This window comes from Scardinius erythrophthalmus (genome assembly GCF_964197995.2).
Source record: "Scardinius erythrophthalmus genome assembly, chromosome: 13".
In the NCBI taxonomy this organism is placed as follows: domain Eukaryota; kingdom Metazoa; phylum Chordata; class Actinopteri; order Cypriniformes; family Leuciscidae; genus Scardinius; species Scardinius erythrophthalmus.
This window is the reverse complement of record NC_138233.1, coordinates 5,716,419-5,742,192: the sequence shown is the minus strand read 5'-3', so window position 1 is coordinate 5,742,192 and position 25,774 is coordinate 5,716,419. Positions and strand designations below refer to the sequence as shown.

The 25,774-nt window shown below is 39.6% G+C and overlaps 1 protein-coding gene across 1 annotated transcript; it reads right to left on the bottom strand.

Moving 5' to 3' along the window:
* Positions 1–1,094: 1,094 nt before the first annotated feature.
* On the bottom strand, positions 1,095–21,763 carry fgf18a (fibroblast growth factor 18a). The gene is made up of 5 exons (XM_081381984.1): positions 20,637–21,763; positions 9,311–9,350; positions 8,171–8,348; positions 5,301–5,407; positions 1,095–3,379 (listed from the first exon to the last, which is right to left on the bottom strand). Exons 1-5 carry the CDS (start codon positions 20,666–20,668, stop codon positions 3,110–3,112), a joined length of 627 nt encoding a protein of 208 aa, XP_081238110.1. The 5' UTR covers positions 20,669–21,763; the 3' UTR covers positions 1,095–3,109.
* Between the last annotated feature and the right edge of the window lie 4,011 nt (positions 21,764–25,774).

Here is a 25,774-nt window from a genome sequence, read left to right as displayed (position 1 = left end):
TTATTATTAAATCAGTAAAAATTCAATTTAGCACTATAAATTGCACTATGATGTGAAAATACTTTATTAGTAGTAGTATTGTTTTTTATTTTATATTTTGCATTATGGCAATGAGTGATTTATAGAATTAATTAAAACAAATATAATGTGGGGGTATAATGTGCTTAATTATCATCATGACACAATGCTCTTAGGTTTTGTTTATGCAAAAATCTTTCAGATTTTTGTGTGAAATATGACCTGGACATGTTTTTGTGATTCACCTGTTTTTTCACCAGTAATTTGCTGCATATAACAGCATATATTAGCGCTGTGTCTGAAGCTGTTATATGAGTGTGTCTGTGCGTCCATCTGGTTGAGGGTGTGTTGTGTGTCAGACGTGTTCGGTGTGTGTCATACCGCGGGTGTGTATGAATATGTGTGAGCGTGACCTCTGCGTGTCTGGCTCTAATGGACCGTATGTGTGTGTGTGAGAGAGAGAGAGAGAGAGAGAGAGAGAGAGAGAGAGAGAGAGAGAGAGAGAGAGAGAGAGAGAGAGAGAGAGAGAGAGAGATGGAGGGTGTGTGTGCTTCCTGTGGGTCGGTGGGATATGTTTTTTTCCCATAATTCCTGCAGGTCTCAGGTCACCCCTGTGTTCTCACGCACATATTTAGCATTCTTTCCTCCTCCAGCATTACCATACACCTTCCTCTGGGTTTGGCCAACAAATCTTTCCACCACTTCGCCTCCAGAACAGTCTGTTTCTCTCGGAATCCTTTGCTTTTCCCGCTGACTCAGCTGAGCAGAGACTGCCGGGATTACAGGTTGTTAGTGACAGTAGAGTGTGTGTGTGTGTGTGTGTGTGTGTGTGTGTGTGTGTGTGTGTGTGTGTCACTGCTTTAATTAAAAGCAACAGGTCCAGATGTAATATATCATGTGTATGTATATATATATATATACATGCACTGTTGGTTTGGGGTTTGTTCAGATCTCTAACAACATGGACTAACAAAGGTAAATACAGTGAGAAAGTGCTGGTGCTAACTCATGAATCGCTAGGTTCATAAGGTTCTTCGTTAGCTGTTTGATGATAATGATGACTCGCACAACATGGATGTTTTGAAACACGGACACGTTTCTGTAGAGTTTACTGGCTTTGGAAAGGTTTTTGCCGTACACAGAGATAAAATAAATAAGTGAAATTCTTTTATAGTAACAACAATGATAGTAGCAGTCAAAGTAATATCACTTAGTCAGCATTAATCTTTATATATATTTATATATATATTTATATTTAGAAAAGGTTTTGTAATGTTTTTCCTTTAATAAGCTGGTATAAGACTTTGGTTCTCCGTTATATTTCCCAGTAGCAGCATTCCACATGGATTCCAAACAGGAACGTTGCTCCTCGTGTCATTTTGTGACGACCCACCCCATCCCGCTGTCCTCGCCGCTCAGGTTGTCACTGTCATTGGTCACCATTTGTCTTTGGTCGTTTAGTTTGTATTTGGTGCAGCTTTGAGAGAGTTTCCTCATTATTGTCTTTTACATTCCAGTTCTGGTAAATTCCGTCCATCCAGCAATGGCCTTCTTTTGTTATAAGTCACGTATGATTATATCCCTCATGGTCTTTAATGCAACCTGAAATACGCCATCACACACAATTATACGGCATTACATTCATTCGTTCATTAGCTTTAAATGAATAGTTCAGCCAAAAAGGAATATTCTGTCATTATTCACTTGCCTCACATTAACAGTTCATAGTGACCATGTCTCTCATGCTCTAAAAATAAACAAAACACTATAACTGTGGACCTATCTTTACATATCTGAAGTCATATGATGATTTGTTCAAGCCATGAAATGAAATTTCACCCTATCTATGAACAATTCACCCATAGGTTAATTTTTTTTAACCTCGTAATGTTTAATCAAAAGCCATAGCTAGATTTTCCGGTGAAACGACAGACTTCTTTTTTAGTGTGCTTAAACTCCGCCCCTGCAAGCTCACTTTTGAGAGCCACGCCCACATCTCAACGCCCAATCAACAGCTGATCAACAATAATCTCAGATGTACATCACAATACAGAAGAAAATACATGTGATGCTACTTGTTTCCAACTTTCAAACTAGGATAGATACTATATTAAAATAATTCAATAATTAAATATTTTAGCGCTCGATATAACTATAAAAATGTTTTCGTTATAGAAATATTTATTAATTTCCATGACTTTTCCAGGTCTAGAAATCACACGTTTGAATGTACATCACAATACGGAAGATTAATCGTTTCATTGCAACTTTAAGTTATAATTGTCTAATGAGCTGTTGTTGTATTGACAAGAGCTATGAATTTAAGTTATAATAATAATAATAAAACAATAATAACTTTTACTGCATGATTTCGAATGACCTGGAATATGATGCATGTGTGGGATGGAAAATTGGTATGGTGTTTTTGTGCTTTCGAGAGCTTGACGAACATGATCACTATAAACGAGAGACACACAATAACCGCATACAAGTTTAGAGTGACATGAGGTGAGTAAATGATGCCTAAGTTTTCATTTTTGGCTGACCATGTCCTTTAAGTCAGGTCTTATCCAAGGAGCACTCCCATATAACAGACTCTTATCTGTTTCTCTCTTGGATGTCCATGTCTTTCTTTCTTTCATTCATTCTTCAGGTATGTCTGCTCCTGTCCCTTAGGCGGGATCACGTCCAAGTCTTGTCTTAGGAAAATTGCAACACGATCAGCATCTACAGGCCAACGTGGTTGAGTTTTGTTGCGTGTCTTCATTGGATGTGCAGCCTAACGCTTCCTCCGCCCGAGCGCTGGGCCGGCCGTTTGCTTGTGTTTGCTTTGGTTAGTCATCTCCGTGTCAGAAGTGAGCTGTCGTAAACCACAGCTCTGGTGTAAATTAGCTAGTATTTATTATTTGGGTTGTAGAGGTCCAACCCTGTGGAATATAAAGTGATGCCATGGCATTGTCTGGTCAAACAAGACAAGACGGTCCTGCTTTGCATTAGCAGTGTCATTTTCACTGGACTGTGGAGTAGGACTGTCTTTTTGTGTATTCCTAGTCCTCATGTAAACGTTAGCAGTGGGATATTGGCGTGCGCGTTAACGTGGGCGCGCGGCACGCACTCTCTTGCTCCTCTTGCTGACGGTGGTGAAGCGGAACGGCGTTAAGTCCGGCTGCTCTCCGGGCGGGAAGCGCTTCATGAAGTGGACGTCCTGCTGGTTGGGAAGCGTCTGCGGACCACGGCGAGGGCGCCCTCTTTTGGTGAAGCCCACGTACCACCCTGTGTAGCGTGCTGACATTAGCGCTGTGTAGTTGTTTTCCAGAACCTTCTCTATGAAGACACAGTCTGCGCTACGATTGCTGGCCTTCTGGGGAAGAGAGAAAAGTCCATACGCACGTATGGAGACAAACATACACAAACAAAGAGAGGGTGCATGTGTTAGCTTGACCATGAACATTATATTTTTAATGCATTTAAAAACCCCAAACTTGGACTAATAGTCACAAATATCCATGTTTGTTGATCATCTATATTAGTGGTTCTCAACTTTTTTGATTTCATGTAGGCTTAGGGTGTGTTCACACTTGGTAGTTCGGATCGTTTGGTCAGGACCCAGAACATTTTTTTTTAGTCCTGGTCCGCTTAGCGTTCACATTGGCATTTTAACACAGAACCTAAAGATACGGAACCTTAAAGGATAAAGATGTTCACAACCTAATTGGCTTTTATTAGGAATATTTCGCAACGGAACTTAACGAACATTCAAAACAATGCTGTGTTCTGGGCTAAATGCGCTCGCTGTATGTGTGTTGCCTACATATGACGGTATTTTGACCAGCTGAACTCGTGAAGAAGAGAGAAAATGTGTAAAGGAGTCAAAACAGTGGCAGGAATCCCTCCGTCACACACACACAAACGAAGATCTGCTGCGAGGAGACTCGGTTCTGACGCCTGAACTGACATCACGACTATGATGAGAAAAAACAGCCTGAGCATTCTGTCCTTTTTTGAGATGCTTCTTCGGACATCATGTCCCATTTTTGGTTTGTTTACATGTCTTTGGTCCGTGTTGCGTTCATATTTCATTAGAGTTGCACAGTCCGGCCCAGAGTTGGTTTGGAAGCGGATTGAGATCCATCTTTTCAGGGCTCTCGGTCCGCTTGTTTGGTGGCACCAGGGTTCAGATGGCAGCGTTCACACTTATTCAAATGAACCGCATTAACAGAGCAATCAAACCAGGGTTCGTTTTAATCAAACCAAACATGCCAAGTGTGAACACATCCTTAGATGCACTCATACCTTAAGCTACTTTAACACTGTCAGTTTTGGGGATTTGACAACCCATTTACTTACAGATGTGAGTCAAGAAATGTGAATGTGAGTCTCGTTCACACAGCAACTTACAGTAGCGTCTCGAATATGGTGTGTATGAACAGGAGTCACTCTAACCAGTGACCAAAGTAATATAAAAGATGGCGACTTCAATAAAACTGAAAATCGCTTTTAAGTTACCGAATACCACACACGAAAACCCACATTTGTGCAGCGCAGAACAGCTTTCTCCCACTGTATGACGTGGGTCATCGTGATTTTGCCAGGTAAGATATGTTCCTGGATCAACATATTTTGTCAAAATGTAGTCCTTACCCTATCCCTACCCCTAAACCTAACCCTACCCATAACTTTTCCCTAAAATCAGAGGGAAATGATAGGTGAATAACACTGATGTTGAAGCACTTCACCCTGGTTCTAAGCCTAAACTTGACATAAACTGTAAACTTGCCCCTCAGATCTGATTGGTTGATTGAAAAGTTGTTCCAGGATCAACAAAGATGTTGATCCAGGAACATGTGGTACTTGGTGAAAACTTGGAGTTTCCTGAAAGCGCCGTAAGCCAGATCGTAGAACCGATTGGGAAACGCAGCCCAGTCCGGTTCCGTTCACACTGCGCGGGTTTTCCGAGAATGCGGTTATGAGTCCTGAAAATTTACTGGTTTGAGTTTGGTGAGTTTCCCATAAATAACTGTTGCTGTGTGAACATAACCCTAATAAGGACTCAAATACAGGACTGACACCCGTATTCTGCTGCTGTGTGAACGTGGTCTTTATATTCGTTTTTACAGGTGTTATTTTGAGTTACATATTGCATTGTGTGTTAAAGGAAATGCACGTAAACGTAGAAACAGAATATGCAATATACAGAATATACATATACAAAGTGACAAGGCTTATGTTTTAACTTCTGTTTCAATACAGGAAGGAAACAAAGTGAAGGAAGTGTGTTTCACCTTGCCTACGAGCTTTCCCCTGCGGTTCATACACAGGTAATAATTGGTCTCCTTCCCTCGGATTCGCACCTGGCTGCCGAAGGTGTCTGCCTCCACTACGAGCTGGGCTTGTGAAGAGACAGGCAGAGAGACAGACAGACGTTACTAAAATATCACGGTGAGCTCTGGTTTTGCAGTGACGTAAATAATTAAGGTTTATAATCTGATGTGATGGCTCTGTTTCTGCAGCTGCCTTGACTGGCACTATTAATGACCAAGATTGATAGCCTGATTTAAGCCAAATAAATAAAAGCTCAATATAATTGACATCAGCGGTTGACAGAGGTATAGATAACCATTTCTGACTATGTTTGAAATTACATGCTAGCATACAAGCATTGTATACTGTGCCTACTACTTAAAAACAAAACAAAATGCAACAATACCAGAATATTTTCCGCTTCTATACGGATTTTTTCTTAGTGTATTTAAGAAACAAAACTAATGAATATAATTTTGGCTGTTTTACCTTAATTTGATTTAAAGCATTTTGATAAAAGATATGAGATATGCAACAATATTTTATATAGTGTTACACTGTGGTCACATGACTTCATTACATTGCATGTTTTTTATTTGACATCCAGTTAACGTTTTTGTTTTACATTTTAAATCCAATTTTCTGTACAAATGGTTTAACTTTCTGCATTCTGATCAAATAATGAGTCAAGACAAAGGTGTTAAAAAAATTGGCTTCACTTCCGGTTCATTGTAATGCATTATGGGATACATGTTGGCAGTGGTGGGTGATCGAGATTTCCATGCATATTCCAGACAATATTCATAATGCACAGCACGTGTTGTACTATTCTCTTCTGAACATAGCCTCTCTGTCACTTGACTTTAAAAACCTCCATTTCACGCTTTATTTCACTGAGGTCATTCAGCCTGTGTGTGTGTGTGTGTGTGTGTGTGTGTGTGTGTGTGTGTGTGTGTGTGTGTGTTCAGGATATGGCAGTTGTAGCTCTGAAATGGCTCCTTGCGTGACCTTTATGAGCGCAGGGGTCACTGGAGATCAATAACCTCTTTGTCGTCCTCCAATCTCTCCTCATCCAGACATCCCTCACTCGCTGTGTAAATACATTCATCCTCATCCCCCTTCCCATCTCCCTGTCTTTCTCTTCCCTTTATTTCCTGATGAGGAGAGTCGATCGTAAAAACCCGGAAGCTTTCAGAACAATATTTTCACAATAAAAAAATTAAAGCATTATGAGGGCGAATCTCACAAAAACCTGTCAAGGTCATTTATTTACTCAGGAGAAATTAGTCAAAATTACATTTTATTTAATTAAAATGAAACTTGTTTTAGGACAATTAAGATTTTTGACATTAATTTAGTGAGAATTAAGTCCATTTCAGTCCATTTTCTCATTCAGCTGTGTTTGGGGAGAAAAAAAAGTAATTATTTAAATTTAAAGTATTTATAAATAATGGTTAGTATTTGCCGTATTACATTTCATTTAGACTGTCTTAAACTGTTGTATTACAGTATTTGTGTATTATAATACATTAAAATACTAACAGTACAGCTTTATTTTAGTATCATTTAGATACTTTAGAGTTTTTTATATTTTGAATGAGTTTTTATTCTATATAGTAGAACTATATACTATATAGTTTTTACAATATAATATAATATATATACATTATACTTATAACATATAACATGAACGTTTACTTTTTTTATTTATTTTTTCAGTTCATGTTTCTTTTATTATTTATTAAGTAAAATTTGCTACAACTGCTACATTAATGATAGTCTTGTAAAGAATTTGAGGGGGAAATATGCTACATTTTCTGAAAATGTCACAATGCAAAAAAAAAAAAAAATCTTTCTCATGCTTTTTTAAAAATGATTATTTCTGTGGCTTTTTGATGTTTTTGTGAGATCATTCCATAAATGAAACAGGCCAGTTGTTCGATTTGAGCGCAGATATCCATTTTGAACTTCCTTGCCCTTTAAATGTGCTTCTGAAACACATCCGAGACCATTGAGAAGAGGAGAGGGGGATGGATGAATGGATGGATGGGGGAGAGGATAGTGGTCGACTGACCACGACTGATAATGATATGTGGAGGTCGGGCGGCTAATGGCCACAATTACATTTATTTAAACTCAAAATTCACAATTTTGAAAACCGAAAAGGTGCAGTTGTTTGGTAGATATTAGAACTGAAACAAGTAGGAATTCGGGCTTGTTAATAAAACTAAAACTTATGAAATGAGTAGTTTTATATTACTGCAACAATGTACATCACATACACTATTAGAAGAAAATGATCTATATAGAATCATAAAGGGTGCTTTCAGCCGCTTCATATAGAACCTTTTAGAGGTTCCATCATCAGATCGTTTTCTGGATTTAGTGTTAATGAATTAATTTAGTTTTAATTCATTTTGATAAAATGTTATGAATTAAACAGCATGTAAACATACTTTATCACTAGAAAAATTGAAACAACCTGTTAAACATTAAAAAGTATTATGCAATAATTTAAGACATTTCTCCTAATATGGAACCTTTTTGGCATAAAGTGTTCTTTTAAATTGAGTCTAGAACACTAGGGTTCTATATAGAACCATACTGAACCTTTAAGAGTGAGATGTTTTTCTTGGAATTTCAACAAAAACCTACAAGAAAACAGAATTCATTGGTGTCTTTTTCTCTCTCCCTGTCTGTAAATCACTGTATCAGCAGTAGCTGAGTCTTTGTCTTTTACTTTTCCTGTTTCCTGTGTGTGTGTGTCTGTGTCTGTGTGTGTGGTCGGTCTTTCTCATGTGAGTTTGCTAGAAGAGGAGTGAGACATACATGTGTGTGTGTGTGTTGTTACCATATTTGTCTCCGTCCTCTCCGCGGGCGCTGATCTTGCGTCCGAGCACCTGGACGTGTTTGCCACTCGTGCGGCTGTATAGCTGGTACACGCGATGATGCCGCCGGCTCATGGCGTCTCGTGCACGAGTCTGGTTCTCCACGTGCACACTAAAGTTCACTCCATCCACTCCAAACACCTGCAGGCAACAGACCACACACATCCTCATCCACTCTTTCTTCCCTTCTTAATCTGACATTTTTCTCTAGTGAAATCATTGTAAAAACAAAAAAAGTACCATGGTAATGGCCTATAGTTTGACTTTATAGTGTTTATTGTCAGCGCAGGCTTTTCATATCAGAATGTGAGTTTGCTGTGGACTGTGGATGATTTGAAACACCACCGGTCAAACTCAGCCTCCAGAGCATCTACACGTATACCAGCGGTAACATTTTTTTGTTTTTCCACATTTATCGATGTTTGATTTATTGATTATTACATAAACTTTTGATTAATGTTAACCAGTACTAAATGACTTAGTGTATGTTGTTGGCTGCATTACCTACTGTACAACAAAGCCCATGACTTTGATGACTATAATAAGGTTTCATTTGTTAACATTAGTTAACTACCGTAAACGATGAACAATACTTCTACAGCATTTGTTGATCTTAATGTTTATTTCAACATTTACGTTAAGATCAAAAGTTGTTAACGTTGTTTAATGCACTGTGAACAAACAATGAAGAATTGTATTTTTAATGCCTTTCATTAACAAAGATTATTAAATGCTGTGAAAATGTTTGTTTTCTCATTGTTAGTTCATGTTAGCTACACTACAAAAGGTAACGTTGTAAATACAGATTAATGGGGTAATTTTTTTCTACTTCAGAATTTCATGTTTAATTCAGTGTGTTACTAATGTGTTTCATAATTGTTTGTGAAATTCATTAGCAATTTCTGAGTGAAAATGGTTTCTACACCAAATTATGTTCCAATGTTATCGAATGCGACCGTATCAAGTGTTAGCAAATTAATGAAAATGTATGATTATTAAAACAAACATATTTGAAATAACATGCACTGATAAATTGTGCACAATAAGGCCAGGAATGTGTATTAAACAGTCCATTTTGTTTGATGTTGAGCAGGTTAACTCACCTGTAGAGGATTACACATGACCAGCATCATCTGGATATACCTGAGAGAGAGAGAGAGAGAGAGAGAGAGAGAGAGAGAGAGAGAGAGAGAGAGAGAGAGAGAAGCAAGGTCAGGTGAGTGCTACCATGGTAACAAAAACAAATCCACCCTGCATCCCAAAGCCCTGCTGACGGAGCAGATCCACAGGGAACGGGATGTTATAATTAACATCTCAAGAGCTTGAAGTCTATGTAAAGGCTAATGTACAGTCAGATGCTCATTATCACAGAATAAACCTTGACTTGGGTCTTATATCCTACTGAAACAGTTTGTCTATCCCACTTATAATGATGCTACTTATCAAATAAAAAAATGAACACCTTATGCGAGATATCAGATTCATTAGAAGCTATAGGGAAATAGCTAGAACAATGAGCAAAAATGTTTGCTCTACAAACCAATGATGTGATAACGAATACCAGTTTGCAATATAAAGCAGCATAATGGACTGTCTTTGTACAGGAAAAATAACTGGAAACGAATGACACAGGAAGACTCGCACATTACAAATGACCAAATGTCTGATCGCTCTTACGTTAAAAATAAGGTGGATAGAAGTTAGTTATATGATGTGACTTCAGCTTCTAAGAACCCTGGGAAATGTGAAAAAGGTCCATTGTTTACAGTAAGATAGCATGCCTTTAGAAAATAGATGAATTTGCATTTCATGCTGATTTTCTGCTACTTTCCCTTCTTGGTTTAATCTCCACATGTTTTTGAAAAAGGGAAAAACCTGACATTTGAAGCATAACTCAGATTTTCATGGAAACTTGGACGTCCGTGGGTGTGAGTAAGATTTTAAGCGTATAAGAGCGAGTGGATGAGGGCAGCGCTGCACGGCCCACGGTAAAGTTCTCCATCACCACAGGCCCGTTTCTGGCAGGGGACTGTGACTTTGAAATCGAACAGGCCTGCAGGACGGATCAGCGCGTCTGCTCAACATAAGTCAGTGTGAAAAGTCCGATGTTATGACAGCCAGAGAGGAGACCACAGGCCCCTACGGGACTAACGCCTCTGCAAACTCCAAACTTTAGAAACCAGAGGAACAGGTTTCACTTCTGCTCAAATACACTTAAAGTGTGTATTTTTTCTAATGTAAAAACACTTTCTCCTATCCCAGCTAAATTTGTAGAGACAACTATAAGTAAACCATTCGCAGCGTAAAACTGTGAGACTGATTGTTTGAACTTCAACTACATTGAGCTGAATAACGACCAATGTCTTCTGTAGAGCTGCGTTACAGCTGAAACTGTCAATCATTTCATTATGCAGTCTTAAAAATAAAGGTTCCAAAAGAGTTTTTTTTTCCATAGAAGAACCATTTTTGGTTCCCGAAATATGTTTGTCTTAGTGTGAATGACATCTAAAGAACCTTTTTCCACAATAAAGAACTTTTTGTACAATGGAATGGAACCAAAGGTGTTATCGGTTCTACATGGAACCATCAATGCCAATACAGAACCTTAATGAATTTTGCAATTCTGTGAAGAAGCTTTGAAACATTCTGTATTGACTTGTAAGGACTATCTGTTCCGGACTGTTCGGAAAATCTGTTTGGAAACATTATCCTTCAACTCCTTCAAATGCAATTAGATGTTTTTGTTTCAGAGTTTAAAATGGTTTATCATAATGAATCAAACACAGTGCTGTTGGAAAGGAGAATTCATGACATAATGAGCTGTTAAACTGAGTCCTGAAGAGCTTCCCATTGGTGTGAACACAACGCAACTAAAATTCCTTAGAAATAAGACCAGATACAAATGACTCAATAGTTGTCAATTGTCACACAGTAAGAGTATAAAATCATTTGATCATGATTTTATATTGAGATCATATTGAGATCTCTGACTTTGGTATTAAACTAGGATACATGTGAGATCACTGAAACATCTGAGAAGCAACAAAGATCTCTCTTTTCTTTTATTTATTTGGCTCCTCTGAAGATATTAACCTACTGCAAATCCTCTAAATCATCAACATGATCAACAATTTCTGAAAAACCTGTTGTACACAATCTATTACGTGCCATCTGTCATCTGATTGATAGTTCATACGTTTTTTCGCAAGTAAAAAGCCTTTTAGTATAATTGTACAAACGTCCTCCTTCAGGTCGTGGTTCACGTGTCTTTTTGCTGTGAAATTCTTACAGATTTTTATAAAGTAAATGTAAGAATAACTTATATTGTTAGTAATATTTCAAGATGAACACTTACTGGACTTGATTAACCAAACATGATTTTATTTAAGTGTTAAAATGTGTATATCAAATAGAATACATCATGCTTTAAGGGAGGTTTATTTGTTCATCTCGCAATCATCATTGTATTGCATTGCATGATTTATATATATATATATATATATATATATATATATATATATATATATATATTCTCATTATATCAGACCATATGAACCACAAAAACCAAAAAACACATGCAGACGTAAAAAAACAAACACATTTTGTGTTTTAGAAAGAAAATGTTTCATTTAAAGAAAATGTTTTATTTTTCTGTCAATTATTTCATGTCAAGCTTTACAGGGTTAATGAGAATCTCCATTGTGATTTTTCTTTATGTAGAGACTGTGGACTGTTGCTGAGCTCATGAAGAAGTCTACATGATGCTGGTCAACACCTGCTCAACACAACAGGTAGAGCTTCAGTTTGATGTGTTTTGCGAACATATTTTAGTAGTGTTGATGCCACATGTGTCATGTTTGGGATGTTAAAATGCATTCTTCAATACCAGTTTAATGTGCAAATAGGCATTTTCCCATGCAGAACTCACTGTCATGATACTAAGGTGTTGCTATAAGGTTGAATGGTTTTAGCACATTGATTTGGTTTGCTCTGTAATCTTCTGGTTTCTAGATATGGCTCAGTGTAAGTCTGTGGGATTTTCTCAGCTGTTTTATCATCCACCAGGTGAAAACCTTGAGTTTGATCACTTAAAGTAACAAAATAAATGTCTGTGGCACAGCGGTATGGGAAGCGTAATGTGTAATGTTACTGTATCTTTGAATGTGTTTGTTTAATGCAGGGTTGTTCTCGTTTACTAAAACTGAAACCATAAAAAAAAAAAATCATGACATGAACTTAAAACCTATATAGGCATTTAAAAAAAAACACTTTACTAAAAGCCTTTAATTTATAATGCATTATAAAGTTATTCATAACGTACATTATAATGCATTATAATATTTGCAGATTCCCTGCACATCTGAAGTTGGTTGCTAGTCATGTGTTTTAATGCATTATTTCAATGAAGAATTATAATCAAATGTATCATAACTGTGGTTACAATTGCTCATGAGATCATACATTACATTATAAGGTACATTACAAGGCATAATTAATGCATTAATAACACTTTTATAATGCATTATAAATAGTAGTGTTACCAAAAATAAATTTGACTCTAACAAAAAATTACATCTATATCAAAAACTATAATAGGATATCAACGATATTAAAATAAAATGACACTGGTTGTGTTTCACCTCCAAATTCTCTTTATTTTCTCTCTCTCGCACAGCTTGTGCACACATTTCTCAGTCTTTCCCTCCCTGTGTCCTTCTTGGCAAATGTTTCGTGAAAACAGTGAATCAGATATGGCTCTCTCTCTGGGTGGTGTGGGTGTGGTCAGAGTGATGTCACTCATTGAGAAGGCGACGGTGGGTGTGAACGAGGAGAAAAAAAGCGGAACACATCACTTCCTCCTTATCGTCTCGCCAGTGACCCCGCGACCTCCCCATGACTGAATGTCTGAGATCATGAGCGTGTGGGTGTGTGTACAAGTTTTGCTATACTTGTGAGGCCAAAATGCTTTGTTGACGCTAGTCAAAAATCTCCTCACTCATAGTTGGCTTTTAAGCAAACGACAGGTATGCTCATAAATTGGCTGTAAGTGTGCTTCTCTTAGTGGTTAGTGTGAGGGTTGGTTTAGGGTATAAAAGGTCTTTGCCAACCCCAGATAGAATGCATATTTTGCCTGGATGTTTATTAGACATATACTGTATATATTCATCTGTGAATGCTAAAACGTTGCCTTTTGAATGCAAATTCTATGTAAATTAGCCATTCTGTGTTGTTTTCATAACATGGCTGCATGAGTTTGATTCATGCTCTCTGTTTGTCCAACCAATGGAAGACCAATCGAGTGTTTGAAAACATTTCTTTTTCATGATTATTTTGGTGCAGAAATAGCACGTCTCATCTTTTAACAGACGCCTTAGTCACATGTGTGCTTATTCAGAGACAGCCGAAAGAGAAGGCTTATGATTTCTTATACGGTTTCAAAAGCAACACGATTCCATCGACTCTATTGACACACTCGATTCCAGAAATGCCCTCTGACCCCTGATGTAACGGCGCATCAGTGAGCCCACTCCACCAGATTCCCAGTCAATGAGGTTTCCTCTGTCTGACGTTATGATTAGTGAGAGTTGCGGCTCTTCGCGACATTAATATTACTCCGATCGCGATAAGACGGTAGTTTTTGATTTATTCTGGATGATTCAGCTGCGGCCCGTCGCTTGTTTACATCCCAAAAATTCACCCCGCAAAATGAAATCACCACCAGGGTCAGTGGAGACGCCGAAAACAGAGGAAAACATGCCGGAGGGGGAAAAAAAGACAGGAATGGAGGAGATATGAAAGGAATTGAGAGAGTGTTTCTCATCTTGTCGTTTTAAATCCCTTGCTCTTTCTCTCCCTTCCTCTCTCTTGTTTCCCTGTCTGGAAGTAGAGAATGAAAGACTCCCCCACACTGCCTCAGCTATGAAGAGATATGTGAGAGAAGAAGGAAGCGTCTCACCAGCTGACAGCTGCAATGAGACAGACACACACATGTACACGCTCTCTCCATCATGCCTGTCAACACACACTTAATGTACACATGCACTCATAACATGACAAAACCACACAATTAAAGGAATGCAAGTTGATGGAATAGTTCACCCAAAACTTTGTGATTTACTCGGCCAAAATTGGTGGTAGAAACGATTTTTACTCAAAGATTGCTAGTAAATTTCAGTATACAAAGTATACAAATTAAATTAAATGTGATTTTTTTTTTATAGAAAGACTGAAATTGTATTTTCTTGCAAATATACTTCAATAATTTTAGTTTTATTTACAACTTCAAAAAAAATTTTTTTAACAGTGTACTAGAAACGTCTCCCTGTTTTTATATTTATTTTTATTTTTATTTATTTTTTATTACTGTTTTCCTTACAGTAAAAGTGGTGGGAATGAAAGCTGTTAAGATCTAAAAAAAAAAAAAAAAAAAAAAAGACTTATTGGTTAATTTTGAATGAAATTGTAGTTTATTCCTCACAAAAAGCTTAATATGCTTCAGAAGATATATATATATATATAGTATAATTTAGTACAGAAAGTCATATGGACTACTGTTATTTTGTAATTTTCTTTATTTTTTTTATTTTTATAATTATTTCAGATTGACATCTCTGCAAATATTTCCATTAAGTTAAAAGGTTATTTCTGAATGTTCTGAAAATCTGAACTGCTTGATTGTTTATATCATCGCAAAAACTCAACTATATTTTGGCACAGCTCTCTATATAAAGTTGTATATACACTCACGTAAAGCGATATATACCACATAGCAAATCTCAACTGCTTGATTACGTGTATTGTCGCAAAATGTAAACTATTTTATCGCCCAGTTGTAATCTACTAAATGTGATTACATGTACATGGCATTAAGAAATTAAGATATTATACACATTGACATCATGATTCTCCGTAAAGCTACATTGGAACAATACACACTTCTGAAAAGCGCTATACAAATATACTTGACTTGACATGCTGTAGTGTGGAGGATATATTCAACAGTAAAAATGAGCAAAAATACTGTTCATAGAGCTTAACTTGTTTGAAATGGAGCATTTCTTTAAAATGTTCTTACACAGACACACACACACAAACACACACTCACTCACACTGTGACATTTCATTCCCATTCATTCCCATTCAAATATGTTGTTCACATCAGCTAAAAACTCCCTACAATAAACAGTAAACCACAGGAACACACACCCTATAATAGAGGCACAGTGCACAAAAACCACATTTCCCATGTTCACTGTTGTTGCACGCTTGGCAACTACCCACACATGATGTACAGTAACAGTCTGTCTGATTGTTTACTTGTCTGGAGGAACACTGCATACGTGAAGGTAAAAGCTTTCATGACGATGTATAAAAAAAAAAAAATGCTACATTTTTTACTTTTGAGAACATTTAAAGACCAGATAACTCTGAATGAATGTTTTATTAATGTTAGAACATTTGTTCATAACATTGAGAGAACCTTGCCAGAACATTCTGAGAACGTTCCCTGTTATCTGTGTTCATGCTGTCGTTCATTACGGTAGGCTCAGTTGCTGAATAGTTGGTGAGTTGCTCCGAAAATTGGCTTTGATATGTAAATGTCATAACTGTCATAATAACGATGATTTCTAAACAAGTCGTTTTACAGCTTCGTTTCCATTGTGAATGGAGTGTGTTTGCCTAGTACAGCAAACTCTTATTCCAAAAGACAAGGGAAATCTTGAATGTTTTCCACAATAAGTCCACTTTAACCTTTGACCTCACAAGAGCTGAATCAATGGCACTGTTTACACCTGGTATTAAGATGTGTTTTGGTCGATCGGACAAGTGGACGACGTCAAATACAGGTGTAAACAGGGTCTAAAATGTTTTTGAGCTTGTCCACTTTCGTCCACTTCCAGAGGTAGTGGAAAGCTCATTCGCCCGGATTGCTTTAGTAGTGTAAACGCTCATGTGGTTGAATGTGTTCGAACAGCCACAAAAGACCATCAGCTCTCCGCCTACTGACCTAACGCGTGAACATTATGGGAAGAGCTCTAGCCAGACGGGATTTAAACTGTCGGCTGAAGACACAAGTTTGGTTTGAAGAGGAAAAATGTACCTAGCACAATGTTCTCTCACCATTCCTGATTTCTAACACACACTCACGGCGTTCGGGCTGGTCTTGCGTCTGTCAGAGCAGAAATAAAAGCTGACGCTCTCCGTGTGCTCTCCGCATCTCCGGTCGAGTTCATATGTAAATTGTGTGAGCTTATTTCGTCCATTAGATCGAAAGATCTGAAAAAGCCCATACATTTACCCGCTCATAGACCCTAAACAAGACTATAATTCTTTCCCTATTGGCTAATATGCTTTCAAGTCATAGTGCATCTCAAGTAAATGTATCTTGTTTTCAAAATGTTTATATATTTGTACTGGAAAACGAGACGAAAATACTGAGGAAGAACATTTTTTTTGCAGTGAAGATGCGCATATAGTTCCAAACTCTTCAATGGTGACTATCATGAAGTGTGAGTAATGCATAACTTACCATTTATATATGACATGACCCCTTTAACCTTTGACCTTATCTTTAGTTTATAAGGGATTTCTTCATAATTTTATGTTATTAGATTTGCCTGCGTTAGCATCTAAATCTAAAAAGTTAACTACTTTAGATGTTTTTTAGCAGTTAGATAGTATAGTTACAATGAGTCGCCTACTAACCAGCAAAACCCCTTTATGCTGAATTATCTTCAAGGTGTTCAAAGCGATTCAAACCAATCCGATTCTTGGATTTGATCTGTCATTCTGTTCTATCATTTCCTGGTGTTTATACAGCACATAAAAACAAGTCATGAAGCGCAGGTGTCACTGCACACACACATTTTTTTTTCTCTATTACTAAACTCCTCCACTGGCTGAAGATGTTTGAATGAAGCTGTAGGAAAATGTAAAAGCATGTGAAAGCTCTCCAGAACGGATCGAGACGGCCCTTTTCTTCACCTCCACTCATGCTGGCCCAATATGCTCACGAGCTCACGTGTGTTTGTGAAGTTTCCTCAGCAACACGTTACCAATGTAAATGGAACAGAGACAGTCAGTGTATCATGTTGCTAAACGGTGCGTCACCGAATGGCACAGGCTTCACCTGTCTGGCCGACACACACCTGCTCTTTGACCCTTCATTCCTGAGATCACCGATCGGCCACACACCTCGGCATCATCACTGACCAGATGTGCATGTGCAGACCAGGTTCTCATGTGTGTTTATGTGTGTGTGTGTGTGCACCTGCTCACATAAACAGCTCCTCTCCACCTGTGTGCACTGATTTATGCTGTCTGCATTTCTGATGTTAATATGTATGAAGCTGTATACACAAACTAAGGAACTAAGCGTTCAAGGGTTTGGGTCGGAAAAAGCCTCACGAAGCCTGCATTTATTTGATCAAAAGAATACAGTAAAACAGTAATATTGTGAAATATTATTACAATTAGCTGTTTTCTATGTGAATATATTGTAATATGTAATTTATTCCTGTGATCAAAGCTGAATATTCAGCAGCATTACTCCAGTCTTCAGTGTCACATGATCCTTCAGAAATCAATATAATATGATGATTTTGCTGCTCAAGAAACATTTCTGATTATTATCAATGTTGAAAACAGTTGTGCTACTTTGGTGGAAACCATAATTCAATTATTTTCAGGATTCCTTGATGAATAGAAAGTTCAAAAGAACAGCATTTACATATTTTGTACCATTATAAATGTCTTTACTGTCACTTTTGATCATTTTAATGCATCCTTGCTGAATAAAAGTATTATTAAAAACATAAAAAGATCTTACTGACCCCAAACCAACAGGTTTGTGTGTTTGTACAATAGCTAATATACATAAGTAATAAGCCTATAGTATTAACCATTTTGTTTTTATCATTTGGGTCATTAATAAGCAAGGTCAATATTTAGTGCTTTACTGAGCTCGGATGCTTGTATGCGTGCACTATACACACATACTGTACATTTGACTGATATGCATTAGTGTGCATGTGTTGTGTTTCTCTAATAGGCAGCAGAGGTCATGCATGCACACTGCACACGGGCCGCACGGTGTGCAGATTTGCACATGCGAGATCTGTGCATGCTGGCTGCAGATCAGCACACATTGGCTTCGGATCTGTGCATGTAAGGTTGGTGTATCTGCCAAACCCTGGCTGCGCAGGTGAGACTGGCTCTGGGTCCCGTAAGAACTCTCAGCTGTTAAAACAGTAGTGCTTCACCGAGAGAGAGAGAGGGAGAGAGTGAGGGGAGAAGAGAAAAAAAAAACTACTTCAGCTGCAACCTCGGATTCTCCGTATCCCTCCCAAACCGCAACGAGCCTGCGGCCTGCCAGAGAGAGAGAGAGAGAGAGAGAGAGAAAGGTGGGGGGAATGGGGAAAGAGAAGGAGAAAGAAAGAAAGAAAGAAAGTAGCTGCGAGCTTTACTCTACTGAGCGCTATTGTCGGCGGCCAAAACAAGCAAGGTGATGACATCATCAAACCTGAGACAGAATGATTCCTGAAGGCGTTCGTGTGTAGAGTCGAGCGCAGCGAGGTGGAGTCGTATCCCAAATCACCCTGCACACCCTTCAAGCACAATTTACACCGCTGGCCAACTTTAAACAATATAGCAGCACAGGGAAGGAAAGAGAAATGCAGTCAGGGCTGTAGGTGCTGCGAGTCTTAAGATTAATGTTCCAGTGGTGTTCTCTGAAAGATCTACAGGAACAGAAAGTCCCGTTTGTGCACGGTTGCATGTAAGATATGTCACTGTAAAAGCCTCGATTTCTGCAGCACTCACTCAAGGTCGCTGGATCAGTCCTGATATGGTGATATATTTCCTAGATTTTTACTCCTTTAAGGCCCGGTTTCACAGACAGGGCTTAGATTAAGCCAGGATTAGGCCTTAGTTCAATTAGGACATCAAAGTAGATGTGTCTTGAAAAAAACATTACTAGTGTGCATCTTCAAATAAAACAATGGTTGATTCATTTTAAGAATTGTCAATGCAAGTTGCTTTCATTTAAAGACTGCTTAAACATGCATTTTAGTCTGGGACTAGACTTGAGCCTTTTATGTGAAACCAGTAAACCTATTTTGCTTCTGATGTTCTTATCAGTCTTGGCAAGTTAGACTTCATTAGTCACTTGTTTCACCAGAACAAAACAGCAGCACTTTTGCCAGACCAGGACCAAACAGCATAGAAAAAAATGGCTAGGATTTGCTTTGCAACAAAGCTCACTTAGAAATTGCTAGTGAATTAAAAAAATGATTACAAAGAAACTCAGTAGAAGGACTGAAATAGTATTTTCTTGTAAAACACCCTCCGTAAAACTTCAAAAATAACTTTTACAGTGTATAGTGAAGCTTGACTGGTTTGTAAATAGGTAAAATTCCATGCATTTCATCTTTCTACTTGTGGAGCTGCATGAGGCTTGGACATTTCCGTCCTGATGCATGAGTTGCACTAATCAAGTCTTCTTCCATTGTCTACAGCTTATCTCGACGGCCTTGAGCAAGTCACTGAACCGCAGGTGCTTCACTGAGAAGAGCTTCGAAAGAAACTGATAAATGGCGACTAACTTATCTTCACCTCATCTCAAACAAATAACCTCTAGCGCACCTGACGCCGCTCGCTTTCACAGGCGAACGAGACTTCAACACATCTGTGCCTGCTGTCTTCTGTTTCTACAGACCCTGAACTGAAACCACCTCAAAACTGGTGCATTTTATCATTAGACAGTGAATCCGTTTGTAACGACACCAACCTTGAGAACAAGCGCACATGCTAAGCAAACATGATTCTAGTCTCACTTCCACAATTCCTGGCTAATTCTGCACAACTGTCTGAGAATGTTAAAGCTCTGTTTGATGTTTTTCTGTCTCTAAACGGCAGTTTCCTGTCGGAGAAGGTCACGTGGCCACCGCTCTTTCCAGACAGCAGATAAGGTGCCAGCTCTGTGCCTGCTTCAACAACCATCCTTAGGCGTTATTATTAGTAATTTGGAGAGCTCGGGACCAGACAGGCGCTCCGTCTGCCTTTCGGGATATGGATTATCAGAGGCCCTTTGGTCCCATCCGCAGGTTGGGAAAGGAATGATAACCATCTCAAGATGACTGCCATGTGTGCACAATAAAAAAAGAAAAAAAATAGGGAGAGTGGCAGACACACCTTTGGAGCTGTTTTCATTGGATGGGCCTTACCTGAGCTGGGTGTGATTGACATCTGTGTCCATGGTAACCCAGAAGTGTGATGTCATAAGATCATTATGTATGCAAGACTTGGAGTTTGTCATGTCAAGTCAAGCGTGTGGCACACAGACTGTGGTAATTGAGCTTTTTTGAAAGCAGCATTAATAATTTACGCATTACAACTCATTCTGCATGAGGTCATTCAGAAATGACTTACAAGACAGCCACCGTGGAGAGAAAGGCCCACATCGCTTCCTCCGCGTCCGTGTGGCTCCGTGCGCGCTTGAGAAACGGCTCTCCGGGTCACGGCTTCACGTCTGTCCGGTTTGTTTAATCCGTTTGAATGCAGGGTCGGCGGACGTTCCCGCTGGCGCCGGTGGACTGCATCTTTTCACCGTCAACGGGCGGCTCGGGGTCAGCGGGGTGTGAGCGCACCACCGCCGTTATGGATGGCTGCGGTCCGCGGTCGGTAACGGGCAGGGGGCGGGGCGAGGCGGGGCGCAGCTGAATCCTCCGGAGTCTGACGAACAGGTGAAGCGAAGTTCAAACGCGACCCACACCTACACGCAGTTTCCGCTCATAAAAACTTTCCTGACAGCCAGCAAAAGGTTTCCAAGCAGTCCGACCGTAACTTTTCCTGCTGAAAATGTCCTTCCACAGATAAGGATTCAAACTGATTAATTCCGTGGAGTGCATGCGCACGCGAGAGAGTCTGTGTCAATGCTGATCCGCCACGGGCGAAATGACGCGCCGCGGGAGGCAAAGCACCTGGACGGGGATGGAGCGATGAAGACGCGGCGGCGGCGAGCTGGACCCCGGGTACCGTGGAGCGTGCTCGGTCATGGCTGCTGAGACGGGGAAATGATGATGGGGGGAAAGTGAAAGGAAAGGCGGAGGGGTGAGAGGCACACGCTCTCAGCCACCCGCGACAGCAGCTCCCTGCACCTGATTTCCCGGACTCAATTCTGGAGCTCCAGCGCAACAGCAGCCAAAACACGGGCCGATGACATCACCTCCAAAATGTTTGAAGGGGGAAAGAATGCAATCTGATCTTTTTATTTATTTTTTAAAATGAAGAAAGTTTGCAGCTCCCCCCCAGAACAGCGCAAAAGTCTGCCCGACGAAAGGGCTTCGGTCGATGAGGTAAAACGCGTCTCTTTTTTGCGCATTAAAGAAGGCAACCCGTACACTGGATGCAGCGTCCACTTAACCTGCGCCGCCTCCTCTTCCTCGGCCGCTTTCATTCACAAATTCACGTAAAACGTTGGATGCAAAAACTAACAACGCGTCTTTGCGCGCGCGGTGCGTAAACGCGGCTTGTTTCTTCTCCGCTCGTTTGTCTTCTGAAGCTCCACGGCAGAGCGCAGAAATCACTCCAAGTAAAAAAAAAAAACTAAAAAAAAAACAGAAAAAGATTTCAGATCAATCCACCCTCCCTCCCTCCCCCAGCCCCCCCCCCTCTCTCTCTCTCTCTCTCTCTCTCTCTCTCTCTCTCTCTCTCTCCCTTTTTGCTTTCCCCCTCACATACACTTATTGGATCCAAACGAGATTACTCAGCCTCTGTGTGATGTCGCCCGACTACAGCGAAAACACTCGCCAATGTCACCGTGCGCAACAAAAGAGCACAAGCGTCGGGGAAACGAGCTCAGGCCACACTTTATGAGGGCAAAAATCTGCCCCTGGTTCAAGCCCAAAACCCCCCATCTCGTGTAAACCAGGACCAGCCAGAACGCTTTACGGTTCTTCAATAAGTTTAGTGCTTTTGATGCTTTTTGGTGCATTTCATGACTGTAAAACTCAAGAGGGCAGAGTGAAGAGAGACGGTTCGTTTGAAAGCGAGAGGGAGGTATGAAAGCTCACGGTCCGATCCAAAAGGAACATTTCTCAGCACCGCGACAGAACCGCAGACGGTCAGCCAAGCCAACACTCACCCACCCGAACCCCCCCGTCTCTCTCTCTCTCTCTCTCTCTCTCTCTCTCTCTCTCTCTCTCTCTCTCTCTCTCTCTCTCTCTCTCTCTCTCTCTCACACACACACACACACACACACACACACACACACACACACACACACACACACACACACACTTTTACTTAACTATCTAAATGAGGACATACCTTAGACATCTGTTGTTTTATATAGACCTAAAGCAAGACTAGCCCAGCCAACAAAAATATGTTATAAGAACGTTTCTCTAATGTTCCCATTAAGCTATGAAAACGTTATTTCTATGTTCTCTGAATGTTCAAAACGTCCAGTTTTTCAAATGATTTAAAAACGTTAGAGAATATGTGAAGGTTAGGGAAAACATTAAGGAAGCTCAAGACGGTTTGCTGGTTACCTCTTTAAATCCAGCCAATCATATGATCATGCTTAATTGAGAATGTCCTTTGTCTATTTATCTAACTTCTGGGGACATTTTTTTAGCTCAAAGTATAACTAAGTAAACCCACGCACACACTCAAACACAATAGTCATGTGCATGTGTGTGAGCTGGAAGACAGTTATTATTAATAGTGGGCCATGAGGGTCAGTAGTTAGTCAGTGATTTGGACTTGCAGGTCATCCCTTTGGTCCCCTCCACCCATTGTAACACACACACACATTGACTTTCTCCTCTAAATGCATTCATGTTTGCTTCTTGTTCAACCTCTCCCACCTCATGAAGTATGTGCCATTGGAAAGAAAGTTGTTTTTCAGAGGAAGAGAGAGGAAAGGAGGGACGGAGAGGAGGAAAGAAGAGGCAGATAAGAACCATTATTAATTCACCTGACATTTAGAGACCATTTCCCTCCGGTCTTCCCAATGTCCGTCACCTCCAACAACCGGTTTCCTATTGTGTTCTGTGCTGTGCTTCCACTAGAGGGCGTCTCTAGGATCTCTGGCCTCATTCCCTCATACGAGAACATCATTCAAGTGCAACAATCAGGATATGTTCTCAAAAGCATTCTATCATGCCATTCTTATTTTTCTGCATTAGATAAAATGTACATACACAGACACACAATATCATAAACTGCACAGTACAGGAAGTTAATACTTTTGTCCTGTTTTGGAGGTGTCTTCCTGGTTGTGCAGGGGACGGCAGGTGTTTCTACTGGACCGGAGATCCTGATGTACTCAGACTCAGGTGGGACCCCAAGACACTTAAAAATCCACAAAGTGTTTGTGTTATTTACTAATAGAGTTCCCACGGTCATGGAAAAGCTGGAAATATTGGGGAATTTTATAATCGTGCTTTCCAGTTTAAGGAAATAAATCTTGAGAGTCATGCTCTAAAATATTTCATCGGCTAGATATTGTTTTGTGAATCTTGCTCATGAGCCATTGTGATGCCTGATTTGTGAGCGAATTGTTCTTTTCGAGTCGCTGAATTAGTCAATGAATTAGTCAAACCGATTCACAAATTGGTCTGAATGATTTATTAGTGAATCCGTACCCAGTAATCACAAACGACTGGAAAGGTCATGGAAAAGTCACGGAAATTCATTGGGCAAAAAGTATGAGAACCCTGTGTTGAGTGCATAACTCTTGGATTTTTCGGCTGTGTTGCTCTGAACTTTAAGGGTGATTTGTAGAGATTGTTTTTCTTCTTGTCCTGTCCCTTTAATCCATTCTCTCTTGTCTTTCCCCCCTCTCTTTCTTTCAGTCCCTGCTTGCTGCTTGTAGCGGCAGTATTGATTGCCCATGTCTTTGCTTTTGCAGCTTTGGGCTATTGATCTTTGGCTGAGGCTCTACACACACACACACACACACACACACACACACACACACACCCACACACAAACACACACACACACACACACACACACACACACACACACACACACACACACACACACACACTCGTATTGTCTCTGTTTGAGATGGCTTGCTTCGAGATGGTATGAGAGGAAGAGCTGTGGGTTAATGAGTCTGTCTTGGCAATGTGTTTGGCTGTGAGTTTCTCTGTGTTTAATACCTCCATTCTGTTCTACAATTAACATCAATCACTTCAGCTCAATACAGTCTGAGTCAGACAAAGACTCGAGACCAGCTGTGTGTGCATGCAGGCATAGTCGCTGCACCACAACATACACTGATATACATGTCAAGCGTATTGCATATTTATATTGTACTTGGCCTGTGGTCATGGCTGTAGATTTGGGATTGAACGGTATAGGGCCCTGTCCTTATCTCAGGTAAAGGTCAAGTGTGTAAATTTTGAGTGTCACCAAACATATTTTTTTCAATCAAATTTCCAGAGAACTCCCTCAATCTAAAACAGACCTCTGGTTTAGTCAATCTGACATACAGTCAACAACTACAGTATGAAAACCACATGCATGGTTTTGACTTATATGTTTACTTAAATATATTATTTAGAGGTGAAGAAATGGGGGGCTCCTAACCCTCATGTTGTGTTCTGGTCATTTTGACACAGAGAAGATTATCTTTTAAATGCCAGTTAATGTTATTGCATTGGACTAAATCTTCCTGCTCGTCATTGTTTGTGCTTTATGGGTCTTTGTTACACTTGTGGTGTTCCCTGCAGTCAAAAATGACCAGCCTACAAATAATTGCTTATAAATCTCTCATTATGCAATGTTATTGCCAAATATTGGATTCAGTCCTTTTATCAAATTCTTTTCTTTTAGTTAGGACTGCTTTTGTATTCTGATCGTAGGCCTCATTGATCTAAATATGCACCGCAGTTTTTTTAGGTGAACAAGCTTGAGTGAACTTTTCTCACTTAAACACTTAAGCTTAGATCAATGAGGTATGCAAATAATCAGTTCTTAAAAGAAATACAAAAGCTGTGCTGATTGAAAGAAAGCAATTTGACGAAAAGATCGAATCCAATATTTCGTGATAACATAGCATAATGGGAGATTCACAAACAATCTCCCGGTCATTTTTGTCCTGGAACACCAAATTAGGTAAGGGATTTTCAACTCAGCACAGGAGTTAAACACATTCCTATCTGTAGCAAAACTAAACCTATGTTCTCTCTTGGGACACATCTCAGTTTGATCGCACCTTCACGGTCGTAAGATTTTCACTGGCCGCTTTCTCTGTAACGTCTGCAGTAGAGATGATAATCATTGTGGATCTGGTCTGGAAATAAAAGTCCCTCTGTGGTGAGGTTAGTCCGCAGGTTACCAGTAAAGAGCTTTTCAAACCGCACAAGGAAACCGCACGTGTCTTTTTAAAGATCTGTGGTTGATAGATATGAAACCAGATTGAACGATTCCGGGCTTCCATTAATGCGAAGTGGTTACGAACCTTCTGGTCTATTGGTTAACCTTCCTGACCTCAGCTAAACTGGATTAAGATCTGTGACAGCACGGTTTGTGGTTTTTGGGGGGGTTGTAGT

Excerpts from the sequence above, each read along its gene's own strand:
- fgf18a (XM_081381984.1), bottom strand. The coding sequence starts at position 20,668 with ATGTGGGCCTTTCTCTCCACGGTGGCTGTCTT. Across the intron at positions 5,408-8,170 it reads AGAGGACGGAGACAAATATG|CCCAGCTCGTAGTGGAGGCA; the intron begins GTAACAACACAC and ends TCTCTTCACAAG. Across the intron at positions 3,380-5,300 it reads GGGGAAAGCTCGTAGGCAAG|AAGGCCAGCAATCGTAGCGC; the intron begins GTGAAACACACT and ends TCTCTTCCCCAG.